We start from the raw sequence: 23,906 nt of genomic DNA, 5'->3' as shown, positions 1-23,906 counted from the left end.
GATACAGGGAAAATTTTGTAGGACGGGATAAGAAAACAAGAAGAATCCTAAATAAAGCAAGAGGCAGACAGGGAAAGAAGTAGCAGTTTCAAAGCCAATATATTAAAGAACTGAGCACTCTGTCCAGCCTTTGTGTAGAAAGTAGGATTTGGAAACCGAGTGTATTAAAGAACAGAGTATATTTTGGAACACTGTCTTCCCTAGTTGAATAATGCCTAGCAATTAACAAAGAAACAAGTTGTGTTCCCCAACCATTATTATTTTAAGAAATGAGTTGATGGGGTATGCAAAAAAAAAGAAATCCCTGAATAGAGACCTGAGTTTCCATTCTCTCACTGCTATTTAGTTCTGAGATTTTGGGCAGATCACTTAACCTATCCAAGTTTCCTTATCTTCCAGATAAACTGAAACCGTCTACTCCTGGGACTGTTAAGGATAAAATGAGGTCATGTATGAAAAGTTAAAACGTTAATTATTCTTGCTGCCTTTGGTTAGATTGAACAGAAAGGTCCTGGGGGCAGGACATTGTGAATTAAATCTATTCAGTTTCTAGGCTGTAATGATATTTTTATGACTCTAGCAAGTATATGAATTTAATACTCAAAGAATAAATCAAATCTTTTAAAGTTGTGATTTAAAAACTACAGGGGCCCCTGGGTGGCTTAGTCAGTTAAGTGTCCATCCAACTTTTGGTTTCAACTCAGGTCATGATCTCACAGTTTGTGAGTTAGAGCCCTATGTCCAGCTCTGTGCTGAGAGTGTGGAGCCTGCTTGGGATTCTTTCTCTCTGCCCCTTCCCTTCTTTTGTACTTTCTCTCAAAAATAAATAAACATTAAAAATTTTAAAAAAAATTTTTTTTTAATGCTTGTTTATTTTTGAGAGAGAGAGAGCATGAGCAGGGGAGGGGCAGAGAGACACACACACACACACACACACACACACACACACACACACACACACACAGAATCTGAAGCAGGCTCCAGGCTCTCAGCTGTCATCACAGAATCTGACACAGGGCTTGAACTCACGAGCTGTGAGATCATGACCTGAGCCAGACCTGAGCCTGAAGTCAGACGCTTTACCGACTGAGCCACCCAGGTGCCTCCCCGCCCCCATTTTAACTACAAAATCCATGCAATGACAAATGGGCAAATTCAGCACATTTTATTTTACTTTGTAGAAGACTATGCCAACTCTAACACTTCACTTTTTTTTTTTAAAGAGAAGAGAACAGACAGCAATGGTAGAGTATATTTTGTCAACCACAACACTCGTATTACACAATGGGAGGACCCCAGAAGTCAAGGGTAAGAAACTTTCAGTTACTAGTATATAGATAACCTCTTAAATATTGTACCCTGTTTCTGACTCAGTTATAAGAAAAATCAGGTTATGTGTTCTTTCCCCAAAGTTCTTAAACATTGCTCACCCATATACTTTAGAAAGAGAAAAAATTATATTTATATATAAAAATTATATGATTTCATGTAATGAATGTGGCTTTCTTGAGAGTAGGGGAAAGAGCTCTCTGGTATATATAAATATACTGTGTATCCAAAGATTCTTATTTATAATTAGTAAGACTAGATTACTAATTCTAAAGCAGGGTTTTGCAACCTGGGATCACTGGACAGAATTCAGGGAATATGTGACTTAGGAGGGAATAAATACAGATTCAGTTTTACTAACCTTTACCTGAAATCAAGGGTCTCCTTCTGTTGTGATTGTAAACTGTAACCCTAGTAGAATTAGCAATGCCTAGGATTTTGCCATCATAGAAATCCTAGGTTTTTAATACCATATTGCAGTTGTTATAGTTATCTCAGAATACTGTTTACATAGATCATTGCAGGAACTTGCTAGTCAATATAGTAATGAAGAGACACATACTATTATTACAAGTTTGTCTTCTGTTATTGAAGTATGGTTGACATAAAATATTCTCTTAGTTTCAGGTGTAGAACATAGTCATTTGACATTTATATACATTATGAAATTATTACCACAATAAATCTCGTTATCCTCCTTCACCATACAAAGTTATTACGACATTACTGACTATATTCCCTTTGCTGTACTTGACATCCCTGTGACTTACTTATTTTATAACTGGAAATTTGTATCTCAAAGGTGAATTTCTTTTTAAAGTTTTGGTAACTGTGTATATACTTGCTTTTTTCTTTGTAGCATTATGTAATAGTATACATATTAGTTTGCTAGAGCTGCCTTAACAAAGTACCACAAATTAAGTGGCTTCAACAATAGAAGTTAGTATCATAGTCCAGGAAGCAGGGTGTAGGCAGAGCTTTCCTCCCTCCGAAGGTACTAGAGAATTATTTGTTCCAAGACCCTTCTCCTAGTTTCTGATAGTTTGGTTTGTGGCAGCACAGCTGGAGTTTTCACATAGCATTCTTCAGGTCTGCATGCCTCAGTGTCCAAATTTCCCCTTTTTATAAGGATACCAGCCGTATTGGATAATGCCCACTGTACTCCAGTATGATCTTATCTTAACTAATTATGTCTGCGATGACCCTGTTTCCAAATAAGGTCACATTCTGAGGTACTGAGGGTTAGTACTTCAATGTAGGAATTTGCAGGTGGACACAGTTCAGCTTATAATAAAATCTAATGTGCATTTATCAGACCACCTGAGGGTTCCACTCTGCAAGGAATGGAGGTTCTATAAATGGAACTTCTATAAAGTCAGAGAGCAGTCTCCACGAGATTATTCTTACTTCACACCAACTGGGTACGAATTCAGGGGTTCCCACAACCACTTTCAGGTTTGATAACTCACTTGAGAGACTAGAACTCACTGAAGCTTGTTATACTCACAGGTGCATTTATTGCAGGCAAAGGGTACAAATTACGGCCAACAGAAGGAAGAGATATAAGGGCAGAATGGGAGAGGATTCCAAACACCCAGAATTGATGTGAAACAGTATGCATGGAGTATTGCCAACCAGGGAATCTCCTTAGTCTCTGATATCCAGAGTTTTTATTGGGACTCCCGTCACATACTGCCTGCTTAGCTAACCTTTAGTCTCCAGCCCTTCCCCAGAGTTTGAGCTAATATAGTATCTTCAGTTTCTAGTTACTCCAGAGGTTGGAACTGATATGGGGTGTCCCAAAGCCTCCATCATAAATCACATTGTTGACAGTCTGGTGTTCACAGTTCCCAAGCAAACAAAGATACTCATGACAGGCAGGACATTCCAGAGGCCTGGAGATCACCAGTAATGGAGCACAGAGGCCAGATCTCTCTTTTGGTCTAATTTATTCTTCACACATTCTCTTCCTGAAAGTTTTAAGAAAAACTATTTCTGGATACTAACAAATCAACATTTTTTATATTGTTGTGATATTTAACTTAAATATTTCAATCTCCCAAAAGGGAATAATTAAGAATTTCAAAGGTAACATTTTAAATTGCTCTTTAAAATTCTCTCTTGAAGGACAAAATAGACCATGTAACCTTTCTGTAATTTGCCACCATATTTTGTTCTTCCTTGGACCTTTAAAGTTTTAGAACTAAAGTGAGAATCATATTTTAATAAATAATACAAATGACCCAGTTCTATCCAGCTTGTTTTGTTTTCAAGACAACTTGTTACTGAGCCTATCTTGCAAATATAATTCTAACAAATAAGTGTTACCTTTAAAAAATTCTTGGTAGTCTATTTTATCTGACATTTCTATTCAGTTCTGTGAATAAAGCGAAATGTTCTTAACCCTTTGACATAGTTTACAAAATACTGTTCTAGAGAGTGGTTCTCGGCCTTTGTTTTTCTGAAGTACACTTGATGAAAATGACAATCCTGCAGTAATAGTGGCTCTCTAAAACCAGTCAGCTTAAATACCTCCAACCCCTCCCTTTCTTCCTTTCTAATGAGAAGTTGAACATTTCTAGTTTTTTCTCTCTCACTAAACCCAACAGATGAGAAAATTGGAGCTATTACATCTAACTAGCAAAAAAGACTGGCTGCCAATAGGACAATACACAAACAACAAAGGAAGTGTTCACTAGTTCCCTACCCATTGTAGTGTAATATTAAAATTTTTTTCAATGTTTTTTTTTATTTTAGAGACAGAGCATGAGCAGGAGATGGGCAGAGAGAGAGAGAGAGAGAGAGAGAGAGAGAGAGAGGGAGAGGGAGACACAGAATCTGAGGCAGGTGCCAGGCTCTCAGCTGTCAGCACAGAGCCCAACGCAGGGCTCAAACCCATGAACCATGAGATCATGACCTGAGCTGAAATTGGATGCTTAACCGACTGAGCCACCCAGGCGCCCCTAGTATAATACTTTAAAATGTAAACATTTCTGGGGTGCCTTGGTGGCTCAATTGGTTGGGTGTATGACTCTTGATTTCGGCTTAGGTCATCATCCTAGGGTCATGGGATCAAGCCCCGCATTGGGCTTCATGCTGAGGGTAGAGCCTCCTTGGGATCTATCTCCCTCTGCCCCTCTCCCCTACTCACGTGCTTGCTCTCTCTAAAAAATAAGAATGTAAAAATTTCTTAGGTTCGCTAGTAAGCAGTTTTGAATAGTTACGCTAATGGTTTGATTATTTTAATGTGTAACAAAAATTCACTGTTGCCTTCTAATCTGGTTTCTGTTTTAAAACATGTGCTATTGCAGGGTGGGAAGTTGCTACCATACTGAAAAAGTTGATAAATGCTATGCTAGCAGTATGAAGGAAGTACTTTGAGAGACCCAAAGATAATGAGTAGTAAGAGGAATACTCATAGTTAACAATTTGAAGGCTTACTATGTGCCAACATTTTTTACTTGTATTGTCTCATTTATTCCTCTTACAGTCTTATTACACAGACGTTCTTAACAAACTGAAGTTTAGACAGATTAAGTGAAGTCTAATGATAGGTATCAAAGAAGTGGTTAGAAATACTTATAAAGAACAGTTGAGTTGCCTTAACAAAGGATAATTAAGATATTCTGGACAAGGGGAAAGGCTTCACTTGGAGGTGTGACTGATCATGTCTTATTTAGGGAAATGGTGCGTAGCACTACACTGAAATCACAGGGTTTGTGAAAGGGAGTTGGAGGTAGAATGCAGGGTTAAACCTGAAAGGGAATGTTGAGGGCAGAGTGAGTGCCAGGTGTTGGAGTTCAGGACTCCTTGCTAGCGGTGAACAATGGATATAACTTTAAGGAGAGAACTAATTTGAAAGGATCTCTGTTTTAGTATTCTGCCAGCAATATGAAGTATGTGTAGGACCAGAGTGAGACTAGAGGCAGGAAAACCAGTTTGGTGTCTACTGTGAAAGTTGAGAAGAGAGATGAATAATGCCGAGGTAAAGATGTTCTTGGGGATTGAAAACAGTAATGAATATGAGGCTTCAAAAGCAGAATGGGCAGAACTTGGTAACCAAAAGATGTTTAGGTGGCTTATTGGAATATAGGCTAATTAGATAGCTGAAAACTGAGTAGTGGTTCCATGAACCCATTAACAGGTTTAACATGCTTGTAGGATATCTAGAGAAGTCTAGTAAACTACGGGGAACACTGGACTAAATGATCTAAATGATGCTCCATTTATGGGTAATTTTTGTTTTGTGTACTTGGGAAACAAACAGCTCTTCAACACTTTTTACTTGTATTTTTTCCTACGTTTTGTAGTCAATTAAATGAAAAGCCCTTACCTGAAGGCTGGGAAATGAGATTCACAGTAGATGGAATTCCATATTTTGTGGACCACAATAGAAGAACAACCACCTATATTGATCCCCGCACTGGAAAATCTGCTCTGTAAGTTTTCTAAACATCGTAGATTAAAAGTAAAACTGATTACTGAGATTTTGTTATAAAGATTTTAATTAGCAAGGAGTGCAAATCTTACTGTTTCGTGAGTTGGCTTGCCCACAGGCCATTGTCCACTAAATATTTTGTATTTTTATTGTCCTCTTGAATAATTTCTCCTAGAGACCTTTCATATTTGTTATCGGTTCACACAGCACTAAAAAGACTATTTAAAAATTATCAGTACAATACTGCTCACCAATTAATCCCTGATATCTGATGCCTGCTTTCTTTCATTTCCATTACCTCTAACTTAAAAGTTCCTGTTACTTTGTTTTTTTCTTTTCCTTTTTTGAAAAGTAACTTTGTGTTTAGTTCTGCTTAATGTGTTTTGTTTAAGGTATTTTTGTGTGTGTGGCAAAGTACATTAACTTTGTTGCACAACCATCAATACCATCCATCTCCAGAACATTTTTATTACCCCATACTGGAACTCTGTACCCATTAAACCATAACTTTCCCGTCTTCTTCGTCCCTCAGCCCCTGATAACTACTGTTATACTTTCTGCCTCTATGAATTTGGCTACTCATATAAGTGAAATCATATGGTATACGCGCTTTGTGACTGACTTATTTCACTTAGTATTGTCTCCAGGGTTCATCTGCGTTACAGTTTGTATCAGAATTTCACTACTTTTTAATGCAGAATAATATTTTATTATGTGTGTATACCACATTTTATTTATCCATCTGTTCATGGATTTTTGGGTTGTTTCCATCTTTTGACTAATGTGAGTAATGCAGCAATGAATGTGAGTGTACAAATAATCTGTTCAGGCTATTGCTTTCACTTTTGTGTATATATTCAGAAGTGGAATTACTGGGTCAATGGTAATTCTGGGTTTTTGTTTGTTTGTTTGCTTTTGATTTTGGGTTTTTTTTTCTTTTGAGGCACTTCCAGACTGTTTTCCAAAGTGGGTACACCATTTTGCATTGCCACCAAAAGTGCACACAGGTTCCAGTTTTTCCACATCCACACCAACGGTTGTTACTTTCTGTTTGCTTGATTTTTAAAAATGTCAACTTCAGGGAATGAAGTAGCTCATGTGCTGATTGACCAAATATTTGTGTATCTTCTTTGAAGAAATGTCTATTCAACTTCTTTGCCCATTTTTTGAATCCGGTTGTTTGGTTTTTTTATTGTTGAATTTCAGAAGTTCTTTATATTCTGGCTATTAATCCCTTGTCAGATATATCATTTGCAAATATTTTCCCTATTCTGTGCATTCACTAAAGTGTTAGCTCTTAGATGTAGGTTTTGGGTCCATTTTTAGTTAATTTTTATTCATGGTGTTAGCAAAGGGTCTGACTTCTTTTTTTTAGCAAGTAGATATCCAATTTTCCCAGCACCATTTGTTGAAAAGACCATCTTTTTCCCCATTGAATGGTCTTGGCACCCTTGTCAAGAATCTTTTGACCATGTATACGCAAAAGTTTATTTCTGGACTTTCTATTCCATTGGTCAGTATGTCTGTCTTTATCCTAGTACCATATTGTTTTGATTACTATAGGTTTTACTAAATTTTGAACTCATCCAAGTTCTTTTTTGATATTGCTTTGGCTTTTCAGGATCCCTTTAGATTTCATATGATTTTAGGATAGATTTTTCTATTGTTGCAAAAAAAAGTCACTGTGATTTTGATAGAGATTGCATTGAATTTGTAGCTCTCTTGGGTTTGTTTTGACATCTTAACAGTAGTACATCTTCTAAGCCATGAACATAGGGTGTCTTTACATTTATTTGTTTTCTTTAATTTCTTTCACCAATGTTTTTGTAGTTTTCCAGTGTCCAAGTCTTTTACCTCCTAGGTTTAGTTTATTCATGAGTGGGTTTGTTTTTTTTTTATGCTATTTGTAAATGGAATGGTTTTCTTAACTTTCTTTTCAGATTATTGATAGTGTATAGAAATGCAACTGATTTTTGTGTTGTTTTGTATTCTACTTTGCTCAGTGTACCTACTCTAGTAGGGTTTTTTTTTTGGTCTGGAATCTTTAGATTTTCTTAATATAAGATTATACAATCTTCAAACAAAGATAAATTTTACTTCTTCCTTTACAATTTGGATGTCTTTTGTTTCTTTTCCTTGCCTTTCTTCAGGGCAAGAAACTCTGGCTAGAACTTCTAATATTATGTTGAATGGAAGGGAAAGCAGGCATCCTTGCCTTGTTCCTGACCTTTGAGGGAAAGCTTTCATTTGATGTCAGCTGTGGGATTTTCATATATGGCCCTTATGTTGAGGTAGTTTCCTTCTAGTCCTAGTTTGTTGAGTATTTTTTACCATAAAAGGATGTTAAATTTTGTCAAATGATTTTTGGAGTTTTTTTGCCTCGAGATGATCATGTGGGGTTTTTTGTTTTTTTTTTTTTTTTTTTTGGTGTTTGTTACTAATGTATGCTGTATAGGATTGATTTTTCACATGTTGAACCATCCTTGCATCCCAAGAGCAAATCCCACTTGGTCAAAGAGATTAAAATATTAATCCTTTAATATACTAGTGAATTCAGTTTGGTAATATTTTGTTGAGGACTTTTACATCAGTGTTTGTAAGAAGTACTGGTCAGAAGTTTTCTTGTAGTGTCTCTGGGCACAGTTAGTCTCTCATTACTTCTTAATTTTATAATTTCTGCTTATTAAAAACCTTCATGTTTAAAGCAAGAACCAGAAATTCAGGCCAATTGGGTATTAACAAAATTGAAATTTATTTAGATATGTTAAGTAAATAATAGATACTTTTGTATCATTCATTTTTTGTTTAAGTTTGGGTACATATAACAGAAAACCATAAAACCATAGTGTTTTATTTAGGATAGAAATATATTTCTTTCCATCATTAAGCACACTGTTAATAATCCATGGCTCAATGAAGTCATGAGAAATTAGAAAACATATCGTACTTAATGATAATAAAAACACAACATATCACAATTTATGGGGTTTAAAAAAAATTATCCTCAGGGTGCCTGGGTGGTTTAGTCGGTTAAGCGTCCGACTTCAGCTCAGGTCATGATCTCACACTCCGTGAGTTCAAGCCATGCGTCAGGCTCCGTGCTGACAGCTCAGAGCCTGGAGCCTGCTTCGGATTCTGTGTCTCCCTCTCTCTCTGCCCCTCTCCTGCTCATGCTCTGTCTCTCTCTGTCTCAAAAATAAAAACATTTAAAAAAAAATCATCCTCAGAGGAAAATATATTGCTTTATATAGGATTAGATTATAAAGAAGAAAGGTATAAAATCAGTGATCACTGCTTTCACCTTAAGAATCTAGAAAAAAAAATTAAGCCCCAAATAACCACAAGAAAGGAAATAAGCATAAAAGCAGATATTAATGAAATGAAAACGAAACAGTAGAGAAGTCAGAGCTACAAGTTGGATCTTGGAGAAGATTAATAATAATCCCAGGATGCCTGCGTGGCTCAGTTGGTTGGGTGTCCAACTCTTGGTTTCTGCTCAGGTCATAATCTCATGGTTCATGAATGTGAGCCACGTGTTCAGGCTCTGTACTGACAGCAAAGAGCCTGCTTGGGATTCTCTCTCCCTCTCTCTCTGCTCTTCCCCTACTTTCTCAAATAAATATATAAACATTAAAAAATAATATCAGTAACCCCTAGTACACCTGAGGATGAAAAAAAAACACAAATTACTAATATGAAAGTGAAAGAAGGACATCACTACCTATCCTACACACATTGAAAGATAACAAAGTGTGTACTTCAACAACTTTATGCCAAGAAATTAGATATTTTAGGTCAAATGGGCAAATTCCTGGAAAGATACAAGTTACCAAAATGAACACAAGAAGAAATAGTAAATCTAAATAACCCTATATCTAGTAAAGAAATTGAATTCATAATTAAACAGTTTCCCACAAAGAAAGGTCTGAGCTAGATGGCTTCCACTGGTAAATTTTATCAAAACTATGAGTAATAAATAATATCAATCCTATTCAAATTTTTTTCATAAAATATAAGCGATTGGACACTTCCCAACTCATTTTATGAGGCTCCTATAAGTCCTGATGGCAAAATCAAACAAGAATAGTAGGGGCGCCTGGGTGGCGCAGTCGGTTAAGCGTCCGACTTCGGCCAGGTCACGATCTCACGGTCCGTGAGATCGAGCCCCGCGTCAGGCTCTGGGCTGATGGCTCGGAGCCTGGAGCCTGTTTCCGATGCTGTGTCTCCCTCTCTCTCTGCCCCTCCCCCGTTCATGCTCTGTCTCTCTCTGTCCCAAAAAATAAATAAACATTGAAAAAAAAATTTTTTTAAAAAAGAATAGTATAAAAAAATTACTGGCTAATAGTTCTATGAACATAGGTATAAAAATCTTTAACAAAATAATGGCAAATTAAATCCAGCAAACTATAAAAAGGATATTACATTATCATCATATCAAATTTATTCCAGAATAGCAAGATTGATTTAATATACAAAAACCAATCGATATAGTTCACTACATAAACATATTAAAGGAGAAAAATCATCATTTCAAGAAAGCACTTGAGAAAATAAAATGCCAGTTTATGATAAACTCTCAGCTGCCTTGGAAACTTTGATACATCATCTCAATGGTAAAATACCTCTTAAGAGCAAGAATAAGACAATAGCTACTGTCACTACTTCTTTCACCATTGAATTGGTAGTTCTATGAAATAAGAGAAAGAAATACAAGATAGATTGGGGGCACCTGGATGGCTTAGTCAGTTAAGCATCCGACTTGATTTTGGCTCATTGAGCCTGGTGTCGTGCTCTGCACTGAGCGGGGAGCCTGCTTGGGATTCTCTCCCTCTCTCTCTCTCTCTTCCCCCCACCCCCGAAAATACATAAGTAAACATTTTTTTTAATAATTATTTTTTAGTTTATTTATTTTGAGAGAGTGCACACGTGAGCAGTGTTGGGGCAGAGAGAGAGAACCCCAAGCAGGCTCCATACTGTCAGCGCAGAGCCCATTTGGGGCTTGAACTCATGAACCCTGAGATCATGACATGAGGTGAAATCAAGAGTCGGATGCTTTACCAACTGAGCCACCCAGACGCCCCATATAAGTAAAATTTTGGGGGGGGGTGCGGCTGGGTGGCTCAGTCAGTTGGGTGTCCGACTTTGGCTTAGGTCATGATCTCGCAGCTGGTGAGTTCGAGCCCTATGTCAGGCTCTGTGCTGACAGCTCAGAGCCTGGAGCCTGCTTTGGATTCTGTGTCTCCCTCTCTCTTTGCTCTTCCTCCACTCGTGCTCTGTCTCTCTGTCTCTCAAAAATAAGTAAACATTTAAAAAAATTTTTTTAAATAAGTAAATACATATTTTTTAAAGATAGATAGGGGGCACCTAGGTGGCTCACTCGGTTGAGTGTCCAACTTCAGCTAAGGTCATGATCGCGCAGTTCATGAGTTTGAGCCCACGTCAGGCTCTGTGCTGACAGCTCAGAGCCTGGAGCCTGCTTTGGATTCTATGTCTGCCCCTCCCCCATTCATGCTCTGCCCCTATGTCTCTCAAAAATAAACATTAAAAAACAATTTTTTTAAAGATATATAGATTAGAAAGGAAGAAGTAAAGCTATTTTTTTTTCATAGAGATAGCATAACTGTGTACCTAGAAAATCATAAGGAATCTAGAAAAAACTAGTAGAACTAGTAAGTGAATTTAATAGTGTTACTGGATACAAAGTCAATAGACAAAATCAGTTGTATTTTTTTTAAGATTTTATTTTTAGGTAATGTTACACCTAGTGTGGGGATCAAACTCACAACCCCAAGATCAAAAGTCACATGCTGTACCAACTGAGCCATCAGGTGCCCCTAGAATCAAGTATTTCTACATTGAACATTTAGAAAATGAAATTAAAAGACTTCTAGGGCTTGCTTGGAAGCTCCATGGTGTCATTAGTGATCTAGGCTTCTTTCTTTGTGTTCTACCATTCCACACCGTAGGCTCTTTTCTCAAGGTTACATCATAGCGTGTGATAGCTGCTAAAACTTCAGCTATCATAGTCGCACTGCAGGCTGGAATATGGAGGAAGAACAAACTGGAGCGAGAAAAAAATCCCTTTCCAGCTTTCTTTGCTCTCTGTAAAAGAGCCTTCCTAGAAGTCCTATATAACATTTACAGTTCTTTAGCCATGGTTAAGTCACACAACCATTCTGGGAAATGTGTCTTTATTCTAGGTAGCAGTCTGCCCAGGTAGATACCAGGAGTCTGATTTAAGGACAAAGGAAAGAAGGGATTTGGGGATAGGCGACTTTCCCAGATACAACCTCCTTTACTTAGTCCTGTTGGATTTTTCTCTATATAAAAGAAAATCCCACAACAATGTCTTTAAAAAGATCTGAATTTCTGTCTCTTTCTTAAAACTAGTCCTGGGAATTTTTTTTTTTAAGGTGGTGTTAAGAGTATGCTGTGCTACATTATTTTTATATTTGACTCAGTACTGAAGGGGTGTGGTATTTTGCTTTCCTTCAATATATCATCTTACAAGCTGCTATATATGTATGTCATATTAACATTCCTCCTCAGAGACAATGGACCACAGATAGCCTACGTACGGGACTTCAAGGCAAAGGTTCAGTATTTCCGCTTCTGGTGTCAGGTTAGTTTCAGAACTTTTCTATACCCCCTTTTCTTTGTTATGTTGCTTACATTACACAGTGATTGTGAAAATAATAAACTCCTAGAAGAACTGGGAAAATAGGAAGCATTGGAATCTCTCTAATCTATTTTTAGGGCAAAGAAATAGATTTATCAGATTATTTGTGGCTTCTGTTGTCCAGAAGAATAAATTTGAAACAGTTTGAGTAAAAAAACTGTTCTCCTTTCAGTATCCATAATTTTCAGATGGCAGCAATCTTCAAACAAATGAGTTAAAACATTTTTTGATTTATAGATTGTAACATCCCCTTTCATATTTAACATTTGATATAAATGATTTTGATATATATAATTAAGAGGGGAGAAGACTTTGTTTTTTTGTTTTTTTAATTTTAATTTTTTTAATTTATATCCAAATTAGTTAGCATATAGTGCAACAATGATTTCATTACATTCTATTTTTCCTGGGTATGGTCAATTATTTCTGATATATAAATAAATACTTGCTGAATTAATGATTTCTTTATGGGATCTTAAAATGTACTAGTCAAAGTGTTACTATAATGAATATTTATAAACTTCAAACTTGTAATTAACAGGGGCCATACAAGCAAGAATAATCTAAATTAGCTTTTTGAAAATATTTATTTGACCCATTAAGCACTGCATCTGAGATCTTTTATTTCTTACTTATTAAATGATCTTAATTAGCATGAATGCTCACAAATGCATGGTTAAACATTATTGAAATAAATTCATATTCATAGTCTACTTTTTTCTGTAAACAAAGATAAAAAGTAAATAAAACTTTACCCTTTCAGTTTTTCGATAGGCCATTTTAAGGTGAGAGTTGACTTAAGTCATTCTTATGTTTCAGCAACTGGCAATGCCACAGCACATAAAGATTACAGTGACAAGAAAAACATTGTTTGAAGATTCCTTTCAGCAGGTACTGTTTTTTTGTTTGTTCATTTTTAAATTGTTTAATGTTTATTTTTGAGAGAGACAGAGAGAAAGTGCAATCAGGGGAGGGACAGAGAGAGGGGGAGACACAGAATCCGAAGCAGGCTCCAGGCTCTGAGCTGTCAGCACAGAGCCCAATGTCGGGCTTGAACTCATAACCCATGAGATCATGACCTGAGTCAAAGTCGGTCGCTTAACCAACTGAGCCACCCAGGTGCCCCTAGCAGGTACTGGTTTTTATCCACTCGAGGGTTTGCCCCATGGCTGCCAGCCCAGAGCCACTTTTGGTTCCAAATCTAAATAGTTTGAACTTTTTGAATTGGAGTCCTTAAATTAAGTATTGCCAGCTGCATTAGTACTTAAGATTTAGGAACATGTAGATAGATCTGTATGTGTATATATCCTGTACTTTTGAAATGTCAGAGTAATTTTTTTTTAACATTTATTTATTTTTTTTTAATTTTTTTTTTTAACATTTATTTATTTTTGAGACAGAAAGAGACAGAACATGAACGGGGGAGGGGCAGAGAGAGAGGGAGACACAGAATCGGAAGCAGGCTCCAGGCTCTGAGCCATCAGCCCAGAGCCTGACGCGGGGCTCGAACTCACGGACCGCGAGATCGTGACCTGAGCTGAAGTCGGACGCTCAACCGACTGAGCCACCCAGGAGCCCCATAACATTTATTTATTTTTGAGAGACAGAGTGAGACAAAGCGTGAGCAGGGGAGGGGCAGAGAGAGAAGAAGACACAGAATCCAAAGCAGGCTCCAGGCTCTGAGCAAGCAGTCAGCACAGAGCCTGACACGGGGCTCGAACCCACAAACTGTGAGATCATGAGCTGAAGTCGGACGCTCAACCGACTGAGCCACCCAGGCACCCCAAAATTTAATGTTTATTTATTTTTGAGAGAGAGAGCAGGGGAGGGGCAGAGAGAGAAGGAGACATAGAATCCGAAGCAGGCTCCAGGCTCTGAGCTGTCAGCACAGAGCCCAGGTGGGGTTTGAACTCATGAACCATGAGATCATGACCTGAGTCAAAGTTCAATGCTTAACCACTGAGCCACCCAGGCGCCCCTGAAATGTCAGAGTAATTTCAAGCGATGAGTTTCAGGTCTTTAAGCTATGTGTTTGGTTTGAAATAGATATTTGAGTAAGAAAATAGGCTTTTGGTAGACAAAAAGTCTGGAAATATCCATATGAACATTATTGGATGGGTAGAAAGGAAGAGGGGAGAAGACTTTGTTTTTTTTTTAATTTTAATTTTTTTAATTTATATCCAAATTAGTTAGCATATAGTGCAACAATGATTTCAGGAGTAGATTCCTTAATTTCCCTTACCCATTTAGCCCCTCCTCCCTCCTACAACCCCTCCAGTAACCCTCTGTTTGTTCTCCATATTTAAGAGTTTCTTATGGGGGCGCCTGGGTGGCGCAGTCAGTTAAGCGTCCGACTTCAGCCAGGTCACGATCTCACAGTCCGTGAGTTCGAGCCCCGCATCAGGCTCTGGGCTGACGGCTCAGAGCCTGGAGCCTGTTTCCGATTCTGTGTCTCCCTCTCTCTCTGCCCCTCCCCCGTTCATGCTCTGTCTCTCTCTGTCCCAAAAATAAATAAACGTTGAAAAAAAAAAATTATAAAAAAAAAAAAAGAGTTTCTTATGTTTTTGTCCCCTTCCCCGTTTTTATATTATTTTTGCTTCCCTTCCCTTATGTTCATCTGTTTTGTATATTTTTACAATACGCATTTGTTATTCATAATTAAAAATCATTTTTTATGTAGGAAAGAAATTGGTCTTTGGTTACAATACCAAAATAAAAAGTATTTTTTCAGAAGTAGTCAACAAATTTTTTTTATTGCCCTCAGAACCCAAGTTAATTTACTCTTACCTTTATTTTGCAACTTAACACCAACTGCAAATAAATGTTAAGTGATTTGGTTGTAAGGAAGATTAAAATGACCAATGAAAACCTATCTTAAAACACAAACATCTACTTAGTCCTAATTTTATAGCCAGATATGGATGTGATTTTTTTAATGTTTATTTATTTATTTTGAGAGGAGAGAGAGCAAGCTAGTGAGCACAAGTGGGGGAGGGGCAGAGAGAAAGGGAGAGAGAGATTTCCAAGCAGGCTCCATGCTGTCAGTACAGAACACAACACGGCTCAAACTCACAGACCACGAGTTCATGACCTGAGCCGAAATCCAGAGTCAAGTGCTTAACTGACTGAGCCACCCAGGCACTCCTGGACATAATTTTTTATTATCAAGCCCATGTGATAATTGTGGCAGTTACAGCTTCAAAATGAATGCAGAGGGAAAAGAGATTATCTGAGATGGTTGACAGATTGGCTGAGATACCTGGCTACTTGGTTTCAGAAACAGTAATGTACATTTCCTAATGGAACCTCAATAATTAACATTGAAGGGTAAAGCCAATTGGCATCCTCCTAAGTGGGAGCAGATAACTTTCTAGCAGCAGAGCTTGACTAAGAGCATTTCGAGAATTATGAATGATTCTCTTGATCTGATGTAGGTTTCCAAGGCCATTCCCCACCCTAGTCATTACCTACTTCTGATTTTCATATTCATAACAACTGTGTAGTCAATCTCTGGTGGGCTGGTTTCTTGGAACATAACTTACTATTGTAGTGTTAAAAAGATGCAAAACGTCTTTAAATGTTTTAAATGATTAAATGTCCCTTAATTTTTTGACTTTTGAAACCTAAAGACTATTGCAGAATGACAGACCAGGTGGTACTAAACAGTTGTTTAAAATTGTCACTATAGGAACACCTGAATGGCTCAGTCGGTTAATAAGCATCCAACTTTTGATTTCGGTTCAGGTCAGGATCTCATGGTACATGTGTTCAGGCTCCACACAGAGCTCTGCACTGGCAGCATGGAGCCTGCTTAGGATCTCTCTCCCTCTCTCTCTGCCCCTCCACTGCTCATGCTCTCTCTGTCTCTCAACATAAATAAACACTTTAAAATAAAATTGTCACCCTAGATTTGACATCCATCAAATAAATGTCAAATATTTGAGAAAAATTTGATTGCTTTGGAAGAAAGACAAATCTGATAGCAAAATTAGCATCAAATGTTCTTTCTAAGTGGTAAAGTTGTTTTGCAGTAGTGTTTTTGCTCATGGGGGAAAATTTTTTTATTTAAAAAAATTTTTTAATATTAGTCATTTATTAAAGGCTACTACTTAAAAGTAGTTTTTCCAGGGAACAGCAAGTCTTCAGGTATCAGACACAGGACAAAAAGAACAACCAGAATTTCCAGGGGAACAGTCTCAGATTTGGGGGAATAACAAGAGAAATCAGTAACAGCCATAGGTTTGGGGGAGCAGCCACAGGGACAAGGAATAGCCCAAGGGAGCAAGAAACAAACAAACCAATAAAAAGAAATGTTTTAACCTTTAATATCTTTCATTTGCAGTGCTATATAGCGAATATACTATTTGTAGAATATTTGTCATAAGCATTGAATTTTTTTGCTACATCAGGGATTTTTTTTTTTTTTAGTGGGATATGAATTCATGTAACTAATGTATATGTTTTGTGGGAACTGAGCCCTGGCTGGCATAAGCAGGTTACTTACTGAGCCTCTCTGGATATTTAAATGTAAGAGTTCATTCTACTTTCATAAAATAGAGACATTAAATCCTCTTTTTGTCCAGGTCCGGTTACTTTTATTCTAAGAGTAATACTTATAATGTTCTGTTGGCCCAATTTTAGTCAAGTAATTACATAGTTTTACAAAGAAAAAACCCAGATGATCTATTCATTATAGTTCAGTAATGGTGCTGCCCTTCAAATATGAAGATGATCTTATTAACCACTATAGTAGGACACAGAATTTGAGTATTTTTCCAGGTATTTATAAGTTTCCATTTCCAAAGTTAACTATATTCTTTCTTCAGCCACTGGTTTTCATTTCCAGGTTAGCCATTTGCTAACATGTGTACCTTTTAGCTATAAAACAAACCCAAACTTAACCAAACCAAGTGGTTTTTCCCACTCAAATGACTTAACAAAGGACCATGCCCATGGTTACTCTGCTCTAAGCAAGTGACAGAAGCAACTTTGTAAGTCAAAAGTAAGATTTTTTAGGGGAGCCTGGGTGGCTCAGTCGGTTAAGCATCTGACTTTGGCCCAGGTCATGATCTTGCAGTCCGTGGGTTCGAGCCCCACATCGGGCTCTATGCTGACAACTCAGAGCCTGGAGCCTGCTTCAGATTTTGTGTCTCCCTCTTTCTTTGTCCCTCCCCCACTTACCTGTGCGTTCACGCTCTGTATCTATAAAGTATATTAAAGTATAGAGGTGTATAATACATAAAACATAAAACTTTAATGTATTTTCTGTATATGTGGTATTGACTAGATCACAAACATCCTTCTATGTCATGGGGAATTTAAGTTACCTATAATGAAGAACATTTCAAACCTGGAAGTGGTGGAATGGTGTGTCAACAACTGCTTTTACCAATTCTTTTACTTTATTGTTTTGTAGATAATGAGCTTCAATCCCCAAGATCTGCGAAGACGTTTGTGGGTGATTTTTCCAGGAGAAGAAGGTTTAGATTATGGAGGTGTAGCAAGGTAGTGATAATATGAATACTCAGAACTTAGTTCCTTTCTTCCAAAGGTATCATTACACTTTGCTTGCAAGTATTTTCTCAATCTTATATTTCAGGAAAACGAAATGTAGCAAATTATTGTACCTTTATTATGCTGTAGCTATAGAATTTCAGCAAATGCTAATTCAGCACTTTCTAAGGTGCTGCAAGTTGATTTCCCCCACATCATTCATTTTAATCCTCAGGATAACCCTGTGAGATAGAATTTTACAAGTAATAATGGAGTTTAGAGACTCACCTAAGGGATATAACTAAGCTCTAAAACCTGGATATAAGCTTTGAATCATCAAACCAGAAGCCAGTGTTCAGTCTAGCACTTCGTGTCTGTTCCACAGAGCATAGAAGGTCCTGTAGCAATCAGGTTATCTTCCCCATCACAGATTACTGATACAGATAATGGCCCTTCAATTCCCAACTGAGATTAATATATTTGTTTTAAGAATACAGAGGGCTATGTAAAATAGTTAAAATTTTTAAATTCAGCTCTCAATATTGGAGCTTCTAATCAAACCCTAGAAGATTGACTCAAGTAAGAAATTCCTTTGTTTATTCCATAACAATCTAGCACATCAGGTTAAATATCTGTATAGCAGTGGCAGTGTGGAAAGCAAGGACTTGGAGTCAAAACTGGATTTGAATCCTTTTTCTACAACCTAGGGCAAGTATCTTCATCTGTAAAATGAGAATAGTCATCTACTTTTCTAGGATTATTGTGAAGAGTAAAAATAGTGTTTATTAATGACTTAGTTCAGACCCTCTGTTTTTGTATGTTTACTGAATGATGGCTACATTTTAGTAGTTCTTATTTACGAATGTATTAAAATTCACATTTAAAAATGTGTGAAGTGGGGCGCCTGGGTGGCGCAGTCGGTTGGGCGTCCGACTTCAGCCAGGTCACGATCTCGCCGTCCGTGAGTTCGAGCCCCACGTCAGGCTCTGGGCTGATGGCTCAGAGCCTGGAGCCTGTTTCCGATTCTGTGTCTCCCTCTCTCTCTGCCCCTCCCCCGTTCATGCTCTGTCTCTCTCTGTCCCAAAAATAAATAAAAACGTTGAAGAAAAAAAATTAAAAAAAAATAAATAAATAAAAATGTGTGAAGTAATGAGTAGAAACATTTAATTTTGTACAGGTTAAAGCTATTTCAGGAGGAGGGCAATCATTTATTCTTAATTAGAAAATCAAATAGTGTTAATAAGTAGAAGTAGCATTATCATCAGAGGCCATGAACTTTCCTACCGGAAAAGAAATCTCAGACACACCTGTATTGTCCCAAATCGATTCTGCCTACTGTTCTATTAGGCCCATCCAAGTTACATAGTCACTATAATCTTACATTAATACTGGTTGGTATTTTCACAACACTTGAATTAGAGCTTCTCAGAGCATTTTTCTAACGAAGGAGTGTCTTGAATTAAGTGTTTTATTGTCTTTGTGAAATTGGAAGTTTTTCCATATTTATCTAAGATTTAGAGAGCTGTGGCACTTGAGGAACACCATGATGTTTAGGAACAGGTGGGAGTACTATTAGACTTCTTTCAGCTGCTCCAACGACATGGGTTAATAGTGAATTTTAAACGACTCTATATAGTATTTCATTGATTCTAAGACTAACATTTTCATATTTAATGTCTCTGACATTGGGCTGTGTAATACAATTATAATTAGAAAAATTTTTAGTGGTTCATCAAGTAATGATGTCTTTTAAGTCGATGATGTCTTAGATTCTTTGAAATATAATAATATGCAGTGTGTAAATATCCTCTCTCTAAAATGGATGTTTGAAATGAAGCAGTAAAAATCAACAAGGAATTAGGAAACTGTCACCAGCTGAGGAATGTAGATTCCTGAGAACTTTGTAGCTCTGCTCTTTGATTTCTTGGCATGGTTTTTTTTCACCCTAAATTTTCTTTTGTTTTCAGAGAGTGGTTCTTTCTTTTGTCACACGAGGTGTTGAACCCCATGTATTGCCTGTTTGAATATGCAGGAAAGGATAACTACTGCCTGCAGATTAATCCTGCTTCTTACATCAATCCAGATCACCTGAAATATTTTCGTTTTATTGGCAGGTTTATTGCCATGGTAAGTACAGATAGAGAACTGTGTTTACTTTGCTAATTCAACAATACTAAATCATTATTTCTTTAACTCATTTGGAATTTTCTCATCACTAAGACATTTTTTAAGATTAGTTTGTTACATTTGCCCTTTTCCCAAAAATGTGCCCTAATAGATGACAAGGAAGCTTTAAGTGAAGAATTAATCTAACGTTCTATTATAAAATTATCATAAATGGTATTATTTTCTTCTTATATAGGCTTTGTTCCATGGGAAATTCATAGACACAGGTTTTTCTTTGCCATTCTATAAGCGTATATTGAACAAACCAGTTGGACTCAAGGATTTAGAATCTATTGATCCAGAATTTTACAATTCTCTCATCTGGGTTAAGTAAGTTTGTTTCCGTTTAATTTATCAAAATAGAGTCTATATGCTTTCATTATGGTGCTGATAACTTACCTCAACTGAAAGCTTGTAATTGGTTTATTGAATTTAAATAATCTGTATTAGACTTGTCTCATTATTCAATATGATAAATTTTGCAGAATGTACCCAAGATCTTAGGCAAAAATGTGATGATTTAGAGCATAATCTTTCCAGTTTTCTTATTATTTTGGTGGTATAGTTTTATAGTGATTATTGAAGAACACAATCCTTTACTTAAATACTTTTTATATGATTGAATTTGTATAACAAATAATGTTAATTTCATTTGTGCAGAGAAAACAATATTGAGGAATGTGGTTTGGAAATGTACTTCTCTGTCGATAAAGAAATTTTAGGTGAAATCAAGAGTCATGATTTGAAACCTAATGGTGGCAATATTCTTGTGACAGAAGAAAATAAAGAGGAATATATCAGGTGAGAGAGAATGTTCCTTTTGATATAATGTAGCCTTTCTTTTGGGCTACAGCACATTGATAATTGCCTAGTGGTACTAGTGGACAGTATTTCAAAAAATATTGTTGGCCTTTTTACTAATCATTAAGAGAACTGATCATGTATAATTAAGGACATGATTGATCACTTTCTACCTTACGAGTATGTTGAGAGAGGAATAAGAAAAGTGCTTATTCAAGTCAAAGGAGGGAGACATCATTTCATCTGGTTGTAACCATGGAGGTTGGGGAACCTTGAAGGTTGGGGAAGATTGAGTTGTGCAGAAATGAGAACAAGTTAAGAACAGAGATATGAAGACTGGAAAGCACAAGTCACAAATAGTAAAAAGGGAAGCATGACGTGTGGTGGTGCTGTCAGGCAGCTCAGAGTTGATATCCCATTCTGCCATATCCTGCATTTCAGAGGCCAAGGAAAATAAGGAATCTTTAAAAGATGTGGAGGCTAATAAATTTAATAACCCTTAAGACAACAGTTAGAACTACATCCACGTGGTAGATACAGAAGCCAGATTACAAGAAATTAAGGACCAAATTCAGTAGACAATCAGTCTAAATTTCTCTTTTAACAAGTCTAGCAGCAAAATAATGAGAGAACAGATTCTTATGGAGGCAGCAGAGTAGAGAGACTATCCTGCAGGTTAACTCAAACTGAACTTTACACAGAATTAATCTAATGGATACTGATAGGTTTTATACCCCCTTTCTTGGTATATTTTCAGTTTAGCCACAATTTTTAATATTTATAAAGTGATAGAAAAAAATTTTGGTCATATAGAACTTTTACTTTTTCTCCAAAAGTGGGAGTTTTAAGGGTAGAAATAGTGCTAGATCTCTTTTAAATACCGGTTCTATAACCACTATGCTATCTAACACCAAGTCATTGAAAATAATCTCCAGTTTATATGCAGATATGTTTGTGGGGAATATTGTAAGATCAGATAAAATTTATAAGTAAAATAATTTATTATGTATCCTCTTATGCTTTGCATTCATTCATACTTTAGTCTCAAGGGTCATTAGTTTATTCACATATTCTCAACACCAATTCTGTCACATCAGGATTAGTTTTCACATATCTGCTGCTTCTTGAGTGCCAGCTTCTGTCTCTTGCTTGGTTTTCTACTTTTTAAATATTAACATATTCACTCCAGCCTTCTGTGATTAGTATTTGCATAATAGATCTTCCTCTCTCCTTTACTTTTCAGTCCTGTCTGTGTCTGTATTTAAAGTGTGTTTCTCGGGATGCCTGGGTAGCTCAGTCAGTTAAGAATCCAGCTTCAGCTCAGGTCATGGTCTCACAGTTTGTGAGTTCGAGCACCACCACATCAGGCTCTGCGCTGACCATGTGGAGCCTGCTTGAGATTCTCTCTCTCCTCTCTCTGTCCCTCCCCCACTCATGCTTTCTATCAAAATAAATAATAAACTTAAAAAAAAATAAAGTATTCCTTACAAGCAGCATATTCTTGCGTCTTAACTATTGTTATCCATTCTGATAATCTTTGCTTTTTAAATGCAGTGTTTAGTGTATTCACATTTAATATGATTACTGATATGGTTGGACTTAAGTCTGTCACCTTGCTATATGTTTCTTATTTATCCTAATTTCCTTTGTTCCTCCTTTCCTGCCTTTAATAGAGTAAATTTTAGGTTTTATAGTCTGTTCTGTTGGATTTTTTTTTTAAGCTATCCCTCTTTAATTTTTTTAGTGACTGCTCTGATTATCATCTATATCCTGAATTTCTCACTTAACACTATATAACTTATGATTGATATTATATTACTACTTGTACAATGTAAAAGGCTTATAATAGTGTAATTTTAGTTATCTCTAGCCGTTTGTGCAATTGTTGTCATATTTCTTACCTTACAAACCACATAATACTTTATTACCTCTTGCTTTAAGCAATTACTCGATTTTTTTTAGTTTTTATTTAAATTCCAGTTAGTTAACATACAATGTAATATTAGTTTCAAATGTACAGTTTAGTGATTCACCACTTCCATACAACACCCAATGTTTCTCACAGTGTTTCTTGTGAGAATATCCATCTCCTTAATATCCATCACTTGTTTCTCCCATTCCCACACCCAGCTCCCCTCTGGTAACCATCAATTTGTTCTCTGTATAAGAGTCGATTTCTTGGTTTGCCTCTCTTTTTCCCCTCCATGGTTTTGTTTTTGTTTTTTTTTTTAAGTCCACATATGAGTGAAATCATGTGTAGGTATTTGTCTTTCTCTGACTTATTTCACTTAGCATTATATACTCTCTTAGTTCCACCTACATCATTGCACAATTACTAGATTTTTTTTAATGTTATTTATTTATTTTGAGAGAGAGAGTATGAGCAGGGGAGGGGCACAGAGAGAGAAGGAGAGAGAGAATCCCAAGCAGGCTCTGTTCATTGTCAGCGTAGAGCCCAATGTGGGGCTTGATCCTACAAACTGCAAGATCATGACCTGAGATGAAATCTCAGTTTAACCAACTGAGCTACCCAGGTACCCCCAATTACTAGATTTTTTAAGAAATTAAGAAAAAGTAGTCTTTTACATTACTCACATTATCATTTCTGGTTGTCTTCATTTCTTCCCACAGATCTATTTTTCCATCTGGGATCAGTTTTAAAAACTTCCTGTATAATTTTTCTCTGTGCAATTGCTGGCAATAAATTCTTTCAGCTTTTATCTGAAGGCATCTTTATACCACCTTCAGTTTTAAAGGATATTTTCATCGGATTTAGAATTCTAAATTTATAGGGTTTTTTTTCCCTCATTTTTAGCACTTTCTTTCAATAATGTCATTCTGTTATTTCTGTTATTTTTGATATGAGAGCCATTGGGGTTTTTTTAATGTTTTTTTCTGAATGTCTGTTTTCTGTGGTTTTTCAAAGCATTTCTCTTTAATTTTGCTTTTTTGCATTTGACTCTGCTGTACCTAATTATGATTATATTTATCCTACTTGGC

General features: G+C 36.6%; 1 protein-coding gene across 4 annotated transcripts in view; it reads left to right on the top strand.

Annotated features, from left to right (window-relative positions):
- ITCH (itchy E3 ubiquitin protein ligase) overlaps positions 1-23,906 on the top strand; it is a 145,960-nt gene that overhangs the window by 108,182 nt on the left and 13,872 nt on the right. For all 4 annotated transcript variants that reach the window (XM_003983597.6, XM_011280854.4, XM_006929828.5 and 1 more), the window contains 8 exons: positions 1,224-1,308; positions 5,640-5,768; positions 12,317-12,389; positions 13,266-13,337; positions 17,863-17,951; positions 19,907-20,066; positions 20,302-20,435; positions 20,766-20,906. In XM_003983597.6, coding sequence (XP_003983646.1) covers positions 1,224-1,308; positions 5,640-5,768; positions 12,317-12,389; positions 13,266-13,337; positions 17,863-17,951; positions 19,907-20,066; positions 20,302-20,435; positions 20,766-20,906 — 883 coding nt within the window. The remainder of the gene's footprint in view (positions 1-1,223; positions 1,309-5,639; positions 5,769-12,316; positions 12,390-13,265; positions 13,338-17,862; positions 17,952-19,906; positions 20,067-20,301; positions 20,436-20,765; positions 20,907-23,906) is intronic.

This window comes from Felis catus, chromosome A3, assembly GCF_018350175.1.
Source record: "Felis catus isolate Fca126 chromosome A3, F.catus_Fca126_mat1.0, whole genome shotgun sequence".
In the NCBI taxonomy this organism is placed as follows: Eukaryota; Metazoa; Chordata; class Mammalia; order Carnivora; family Felidae; genus Felis; species Felis catus.
The sequence above is the reverse complement of the archived record's forward strand: the minus strand, read 5'-3'. Positions and strand labels throughout refer to the sequence as shown.